Source organism: Atta colombica, unplaced genomic scaffold, assembly GCF_001594045.1.
Source record: "Atta colombica isolate Treedump-2 unplaced genomic scaffold, Acol1.0 scaffold12, whole genome shotgun sequence".
Taxonomy (NCBI): domain Eukaryota; kingdom Metazoa; phylum Arthropoda; class Insecta; order Hymenoptera; family Formicidae; genus Atta; species Atta colombica.
Window position 1 is genome coordinate 6432760 of NW_017259206.1, and position 9614 is coordinate 6442373.

At 30.4% G+C, this 9614-nt stretch overlaps 1 protein-coding gene across 2 annotated transcripts in view; it reads right to left on the reverse strand.

The window, feature by feature from the left end:
* The window catches only part of LOC108694510 (proline-rich extensin-like protein EPR1), a 16933-nt gene extending 7667 nt beyond the window's left edge, over window positions 1-9266 (reverse strand). For both annotated transcript variants that reach the window (XM_018204068.1, XM_018204066.1), the window contains exon 1: window positions 9179-9266. In XM_018204068.1, coding sequence (XP_018059557.1) covers window positions 9179-9181 — 3 coding nt within the window. In that variant the 5' untranslated portion in view covers window positions 9182-9266. The remainder of the gene's footprint in view (window positions 1-9178) is intronic.
* Between the last annotated feature and the right edge of the window lie 348 nt (window positions 9267-9614).

Consider the following 9614-nt stretch of genomic DNA (forward strand, 5'->3'; position numbering starts at 1 on the left):
TGAATAATCAGCGTGCGCACCTCAAGTATATGAAAGAGGTGTAGCACAGATCAGAGGGCTAACGTAAGAAGAAGAAGAAGAAGAAATTAAAGTAAAATGGAATGTATATGTATTACTATTACGTATACATATAAAATTATATTCTTGTTTTTCTTAAAAATCATCATCTTTCTTTAGTGTATTGTTATGTATTAAATATATGAAGGATCTATCCATAAATAGTATTATTGCTGATGTCTCATATTTTGAAGTGTTATTCTATTACTTTGTTTGTATAAAACATTTCTGGTATATTATATTTTAATAAAGTTATTGTGCATGCGTGCGTGTGTGTGTGTGTGTGTGTGTGTGTGTGTGTGTGTATCACAAACACAGAGCTTTAGAACAACATGAGATTCGGGAAGAATTTCATTTCATAAGAAGGGTCGATTCTCTACGTAACGCTCATCCTTGACAGAAAAAAAGCAGGTGCCATAATTCGCATACGACACCCAGACTGCGAATCGCACCGTAGTTGGTGGACGTTAACCGCGGAGAAAGCAATTTGTCGGGTTTGGTTTATTACGGCAGACTCCTCTTAGCGAAACAGGCTTAATAAGTGTGCGTTCAATGGATGAGCGTGTACAGCCGGGTCAACCTTATAAGGTGCAAATATAGAATCTTGCATAATTCGTGCAAACCGCCAGTAAGTTACGTCTTACTAGTACTAACAAAGCCTCTGGGACAGGTGCTTTCCAATTATCTCACTCAACGATGATAAATGTTTGTATCGATTAGCGTAATCTCCACTTGATTGTGTCATATCTCTAAAAGTCACGACGTTAGATATTATGTTACGCATAATAATGAAGTGACGAACAAAATAAGTAAAATTGAGAAAATATAAAATATGTAAATTTTATAAATTTTTTATTTATTTATACGGAGAGGACGTTTTGATAAAGTATTTAAAAAAATTTAGCGAGATTTATATAATAATTTTGTTGGACCATCAAAATAATTGTAGGACGATCAAACTGGTTGCTTATTCCAACTTTTTTTATGACTTATCATGCTTTAGAATTTTATATAATTATTTTAATCATCCAGCAAAATTCTTTTCTGAGCATGTGTAGCTAAATTTCTAAATATTTCAGCAAAATCATTTTTTGATGTAATTATCAGATTTAAGAAAGACGTGAAGATTACATTACAAATACGATTCTCATCTATTTGACCTAATTTAGCTTCATAAATTTGTAAAAAATTTTATTAGCCTTTTTCTGCGACGCTTTCTTTTTAATTAGAGTAATGTATACTTCAGTAATTTGCTGTAGTAATTTCTCAAGATATTTCTCCAGATATTTCAAGTCGCATATACTTATCATACATTAATTATTAATTATATTAATAACAATTGAATAAAGATAGATCTTGTATCAAGTGATATTTACGCGTCATTATTAATTATTTGTTCATTAATAACTAGTCAATATTAATTACTACGTAATCTATGAAAGTATGAAACCTCCCATAATTACCGGTGTCTTATTGCACCTGCGACTTGTAATTACTTTCTGCATACGGCGAGGCGTCACGTCTCTGTCATCGAAGAACAACGCCGCTCGGAAAGACTGACGAAGCTATTGTTAAACGCCGACAAAAGTCTCGGTTGTGTAGTTGTTTTCACTGCTTAACATGACAGAGCCTTTTTTCCAAGCCGGATCAGTACGTGCAAACGAAAAACTTGTGTCTTTGCTTTTCAACCCCATGACGTTTCCATATGCGTTTAACTGATCGTGTGTTACATAGTAAGAAACTTGCAGTAACTCATCCATTCGTCGTAGATGTATCATAAAAAGTACTTTCCTTCTCGTATTAGACGTAACGGTAAGCTTCATGTTGCGATGGCAGTGTAGTAAAAACTTCAAGTTTTTTTATATCTTACAATAAAAATATAAGTTGAAGATTTCTCAGCCAAAAAAGATTAAATAAATCGACGTCAATTTTGTTGATCAATATCGGTTTGACTAATATGATACAATTATACTAGTTGATACGGCCATGAAATATTAGTATAAGAGAATGTATAATGACGAGTTTATATTTCACATTTTTGTGGGACGTATAATTAAATAGAATCCAGTCTTGTGTCACGACGAATCTCCTCGCCAAAAGGCAGAAGTTCGCGCAGATGATGAGCCGCATTATAATTGCATTACGCAAGCAGACCGGCAGTTGACCTCGCAAGATCGATTCTGTCCGGTTCGCAACGAGAAAAATAGGTGGGAGAAGAAAAAGGACAGCTGGGTATTTATCGTTATTACGAAAGGACGTGGGCTCATCTTGAAATTTACTGACCAATTTGGTTCCGCAGCGACCTGTTATTACATAATCAAAATACCACAATGAACGGCATCGCTGGTGTCAACCGGTTACTTGGCTGCAATTCGGATGATCGACGCGAATACGTGAGAGGCGAAGATATAGGAGATGAGGATGCCCGATAAATGTAATAAACGTTGGCATGTCATACGAACGCGAACGATGTGAAATGGCATCGTATCGTAAATTGTATCGTAAAAATCTTGATTTTGTGTTCGGATCTTGTTGACGTATAATATTGTTTGATATTGATAAATAATGATCGGACATTGTAATGATGGATTCGGAGATGTTTCGCTTTCTATATCGCATAACACTGCTTTGCATTTCTTTTGTAACAAGGGATCATGAATTGTATTTCGAGGATATTATATCATGCATTGATAGCTCGAATTTAGAAGTTGAAATTTTTATTAAAAAAATTAAGTCAAGGAGTGATTAAAAGTTATGTCATCTATAGCATGAACTGTTATTGCATTATAATATGCTGTTAAATCAAAAGAGCAATGATAACCTAATTCCTTAAATCAAATAACATTTTGTAATTTTTAACTTTTATGTGTCAAAATAAATTAATCCATAAAGGGAATTTCCTGGAGGAGCAGTTCAGTATCAGTACGCTCCTCGCCCTAAGTGAACAGCAAAATTTACATTGGCCAAAAATCCGGCGATAATCTGCAAGTCTTCTGGTATCTTTAATATAAATTAATCCATTTCTGTGGTTAGTTTCAAAATAAACACTTTCCATATCAATACATCTGCTTAGTAAATAATAAACTATAAGTTTGAGTCAAATCTAATCACACAAATTTAATACCTCCGGGCTGTGAGACCAAATAATACTTTCTTGAGTAAAATTTTTTAATTACATTGTTTTAGTTAATAATTAAATTAATGATGTATTGAGTAGAAATAGTGACGACTTACAGGAATGATTAAAAATAACTCAAATAATTCTGATATAATTTAACATTATGAATTTTACAGTATATTCCTGTGATTTTTAAATTTTGTTATTGTGATAAAGATCTAAAAATTCCAGACGTTGAAATTATTTTTAGGTAGATCAATTTTTAAATCCTGAAAAGATATATAAGTGAAATTAATAAATTATGTGTGTGTGTGTGTGTGTGTGTGTGTGTGTGTGTGTTGCAGTTAAGTTTATAAAATATTAAAATTTTGAAGTCTTGAAAAACATTCTTGGGCAATGCAAATGTTTCTGAAACATGAAGTTTTTAAAATATATAATTGTGTAATTGTGAAACCATTATTTCACTTGTAAATATGACATTCTTATATTACAAATACAGTAAAATAACAACTAAATACAATTTATTGTATTATAAAAATGATGATTTTAAAATATTTTTAATCTTTAGATAAAACGCGTTTTCGGAAGTTTTTAATCAAATTCTTACAATATTAAAAAGGAAATTTTTGTTACGCGACATATAAACACAAATTTCTTACAAATCTAAAAACATACGAATTTTGTCAAGGCTGTAACAACCTCGAAAAAGTTCTTTAAAGACACTTTTTAAGCACTGTTAATTGAACGAACAAATTCTGCTAAATCACACTTAATGACTCTATAAGTTTCATTGATTAATTTCTTTGATAATTGCGGAATGAAGCTCGAATTTTCTGATTAACATATAATTAGAGGATTTCCAAGGAATACGCTTGTAAAACGCATATTTGAATGGATACACGCATTTATATATGCTAAACTAATAACAAAATATTATAGAGGCGTGCATTTATTTTTAGGAGGTTATCACCGAAATGGTCAAGTGACATTAAGAGTTCTCATTTTCGTGGATTATTAAAATAATGTCAACATTTCTATGTTAACACATTATTTAATGTCAAGATACGACGACGAAGCATAAATATGACTGTTTCGAATTAATTTCAAAATTGTCATAATTCATCACGAGTTCCACTTAATTAATTCGTATTAGCAATTCGTTTACCGAAACGATTATTTTCACAATTTATGACTTACCTATACTATATATAATTGATATTGATTTAAAGGTTATTTGTAACATGCTATTAATACTACAATTGCAACAAAAATTTACAAATCTTGTCTTAATATTTAATGTTTCACAGAGTAATTAATTTTTTTAAAAAGTGTTTAAAAATAATTTTTATTTTACTAGAAATAGATGCAAAATCAATTTTACAAATGTAAAAAACATTCATAAAAAACAATTATAATTTTATAAGTATATCGAAAGAACAATTTTGCTGAAATGTCTAAAAATTAGCAAGATACGAATCTGAAAATAATTTTGTTAAATCATCAAAATTTATTTATTTAAATAACAATCTTTGCTGAACAATTGCTGAACAATGATGTAAAAAATTTTGATACTTCATTTTGAGCTACATAATTATTTTGATAGTCAGAAATTATTTTTAGATGTATCTATCTAAATCTTTAAATACTTCAGCAAAGCCATTCTTTTCATGAAAAAATATCTACGTCTTTATTATGTTCATTCTTTGCTCGTAACATATATCAACTCTAATATTTCAGCAAATCGTTTTGTGATGGCAATTATGACGATTAAACGAAGTAAAACATGAAGATACCGAATCTTCGAACGTGACGAATCGTCAACAGGACCATTCATCATTCCGTCAATGGACGATAATCTGGAGATTTAGAAGAAAAAAATCTTCTTGCGGTGAAATATCTGTTTGCGTAATACATGCCGAGCACATGCTTCGGCAGTAATTACGACATTTTTGCGATCGCTAACGATGCGCAGTCATTGACATTCAGCCGAGGTAACGGAATAAATCAGTGAAAGTTACGATTGCGTTACAAAATGAGCAATTAATATCATAATCGGTTGTTCGTAAATTACAATTCAAATATTTGTATAAGTAAACATTATTTATATATTGTTCTCCAATTCTTTAATTTATACATACAATGTAATAGATTTAATTTTTTTAATTATGTTATACCAATCAGTAATTAATGTATTTTGTTATGACAATTAAGCTGTAGTTTTATTAATTTGTATTTTAATATTTTTTCTTTTATCATATATTTATATTTAATTAATAATCTGAACAATTAAAAGATATTTATTTAATTAGAAAACATTGAAAATGTTTATGTAGTCATTCAGATAATATATTAATCCGAAAATATCGTAATATTTCTTACAATGCGAAAATCTTTCACGTGAGACTCGCGTAGCTTTCCAGTTAATGATCGAATACATGTTTTTATTATCTTGTATGTTAAATGCTGAGGAATATTGTAGATAAATGTAATATTTTTGCATCGCATGCAGACTTGTGATTGATGACAATGATGTAAAGTTTATCTTATTACGCACGTATCTGTATTTTTCATTCATAATTTCTATATATAAATAGCATAAATATAATTTAAAAATTACATCGTCAATCATATGATTTTTGTATATAACAATATCAAAATTTATTCACAACAAAACGATGACACTAATTAATTATACGTATGTGTAGAGTTATGCAAGTTTTAATCTGCGCCGATCTTTAACCCTCGGTTGACTTGAGCAAGAATTTCAATTATCGCATCGCGTCGTGCTAAACTATTGCACGACAATTTCGCTAATCTTGCTACTTGTTGATATTCGTTAACATATAGACTTTATTTAATCAACAGATTATATCATGAAGGCTTGATTACTAAGAGATTTCGTAGAGTATTATGTTGTACACATATTATAATAGAAAATTATTAATATTATATACAAGTTATAGAATTTGCATTGAAATAAAAATGTTTGGCATTTGTGAGATTATAGTCATATGGTAAAATAATTACGCGAGCATTAAAAATTCTATTTTACAATCATTATTAATGTAAATATTAGTAATACTTTTATTATAATTATTCTATCAAAGAATATATAAGGAAAATAATTATGAATATCAATTATAGTTAAAAGAGATATAAATTATACATAAATTATGATAATTTACAATATTGCAACAATTTTTTTCTATCAATGTGAAATTATAATAATGGCGATTTATTTAATTATCGTTTTTCAAGTACGAGCGTAAAAATATGTTAGAACATTACATTCTGAAGCAGAAACAAGAAATGAATGAAAAAAGTGAGAGTCAGCAAATGAAAGCGATTAAAACCGCCAAAGAACTACCGTCGATTCAAGTATCTTCCGTACTTTGTTCGGATTCACCTAATTTGCATAATACGCGCTAAGCCGTGAACCAGTGAGAGACTGGTGTAGATATCGTAACTGTGCCTTATTTAACGCCGAAGAAGAACGCGATTGTATTACGTCATGAAACCCTCGAGATCTCTAATGGCACACGAACCGAGCAGTTTGATGGCGTGTGACTTTTTATGCGAAGAAACTGCGCGACTGACCTTTATCGGACGAAAATTGATTTCGTTACATGATCGTTCCCATTTTAATCCACATATTGGAAAAAAATCTGATTGCATTAATTGATTAAAAATAAATAATCAGAATCTTTTTTATTGAATCTATTATAATACGCTAGTTAAAATAATTAGAATTCTCATTATAATATGCAGAATCTTCTGGTTCGTTCGGACCAGAAATTTTTCCCAGAGTGCATATTAAGCAAGAATGATACATTTCTAATTCGATTGATGGAATTCGAAGAAATATAAACATTATATAAATTGCTGATAAATTATCTTTCGATTATACTGAGAAAAATTTTTGGTTAAAAATGAATGAATAGAAGATTCTGATTATATCAATTAAAATTCTGATTATCTCAACTACAATTATATATAAATTATATATAAGTTACAATAAATTTCAAACCAAAAATTCTGATTTGTCTATTTTTAATCAATGCAACCAAACTTTTTTTCCAATACATCTAACTCAATTTACTAGTTTGTGACTTTATATATCTTGTAAGAGAAAAAGTTAAAATAATAACATTTTTTATTTTAGAATGTTTTTAGTAATCATGAAGCATATCGAGGAGATAATAATCTAAAATGATTTCTGTGTTAATAAATGTGAACAAGTTGGCGGATTAGGTGAATGGTGTTTCTTTAGAAATTTCATATATTAAGATTGTTTCACGCAAAGAGAATGTAAGATTTGTACTTAATGAACTTCTAAATAAACCTTATACTTTTAAAATATACTTGAGAAACATTTCCACAGAAACATTTTCTTTGCACTGAATAAAATTTTTAATTGCACTGAGTAAAATTTCTAGTTGAGAATAAACAAACTTTTGATCGTATCAGCCGGAATTCTGCAGGTCATCACAATTGGACTGGTTATCTCAATTGAAATTCTAATGGATTTAAACAGAAAATTGACTTGTTTATTTTTTATCAGAATTCTCTTTCCAGTATGTATATATGTGTATAGTCGAACTTTCAAATTTTTTATACAAGAATTCATATACAAGAGTTCAACTAACAATATTTAATTAACGCTAAAATTTAAATAGTGTTTCAAAATTTAACTTTATCATTTTTTTTTAATTTAATAATAAAACTTCTGAATTTTCAAAAAAATATTACAATCTATTTTATTAGACAAAACTTTTAGTCTGCCTTCTGCATTCTTGTTTAGATTCCTCTCTATTATTTGCGCGATAACTTCATTACATCAGAATTTGAAAAAATTAAGAATTGTAAAAAATATGTCGGACAAAACGGATTTTAAATTAAAGAACAATAACTCTTGACATTTGCAACCTGCCGCAACAGCTGTTTAACTATATTCCCGCGAGAAGACTGAGTTTATGTGTAAATACCAAACGACAGGCTCATCGACGAAAACGTTCTTTTACAGAAAGGAAAGTGCACGTAACGAATGTAACGTTCGTAAGAGTCGAAAATCGAAGGCGCCAAGACAACTGGATGTTCTCGCCATTGTCACGAGAGTACATGCGGAATAAATTATCATCATTGCATCTTTGCTGTTGCTGAGCTCGATACTTTCTACGGCGAATTTTTTACGTTATCGCAGCACGACAAAAAAGGAAACTTAACTGTAGAACTGAAATATATACAGAATGTCTCATAAAAAGACATATATAACAATACTCAATAATATTTTACAAAATTCTTTATTTTTTTCTGTGAAAAAGTTTAATATTAAAAGCTAACAATATCCAAAATAAAACTTTCAATTAAATCTTATAAAACAAAAAAATAATTTTACATTAAGGGAAATATTTAGTTTAAAATTTAATTAATATAAAAAATATTATATATCAAATATTTAATAAATAGAATTAAAAATTTAGGAATTTTATACAAAAAGTAAAAGAAAGAATTTCGCTCATTACGTGAAAATTTAGAATGTTATTACACATTTTCTCATTAAACTTGTATATACATTTATGATTGGCAGTTGCTATTTTTTTTACAAATTTTAATTTCTTATAACTTTTTTAAATATTTAAATATGGCAATGAAATTATTACTTTTATTTTTGCATTTTCATCTGTCACGAGATGCAATATTACCGCAATGTTTTGCACGAGAACATAAGAATTTTTAAAAACTTCTGGATAGCGCATGATCATTGGATTGAAAGATGAATAGTAAAGGGTACCATGTAAAGTTTAATTTTTCAATCTCTATTCTCGAATAGCAGTTATAATCTTCCACCAGATTTCTTCACTGTATCTCACTTCTCCGGAACACTCGCCGATAAGAAACGAACCCGCAACCCCTTCGCGCGTCGAATCACCACCCTTCCCCGTTCGTGCCTATTTTCTCTCACATCACTTTTACGTCCACGATTTGTGATGCACTGTTACTTACCATGGCTAGATCGCTGGGCTGATCACCGATGAAGATGACCAAAACAAAACGGACACTTCAAAACGGACACATACCTCACTCGGGAGAGCGCGAGCGTCCCGGGAGGTGACTTCTTCGTTTGCGGACGACCAAGAGCATTTATAGGATTTACCTGATTGGCTGGTGGGGAGGACAGAACGTTCGGTTCATGATGATTATTGCTAAGCATGAGATGTCCGCGGGAGGATGCTGTAATTCTTCTACTTCCACGCACATACACAGGTGGGGGTTGGACTGGAAAGGTAGAGGGAGAGGAAGAGCCAGAGAAAGATAGAGGGGTAGAAAAACAAGGGGAGAGAGAGAGAGAGAGAGAGAGAGAGAGGGAGAGAGAGAGAGAGAGAAAGTGAGAGTGAGCATCCCATGAGAAAGACAGAATCATCCGCGATATTCCAAAGGT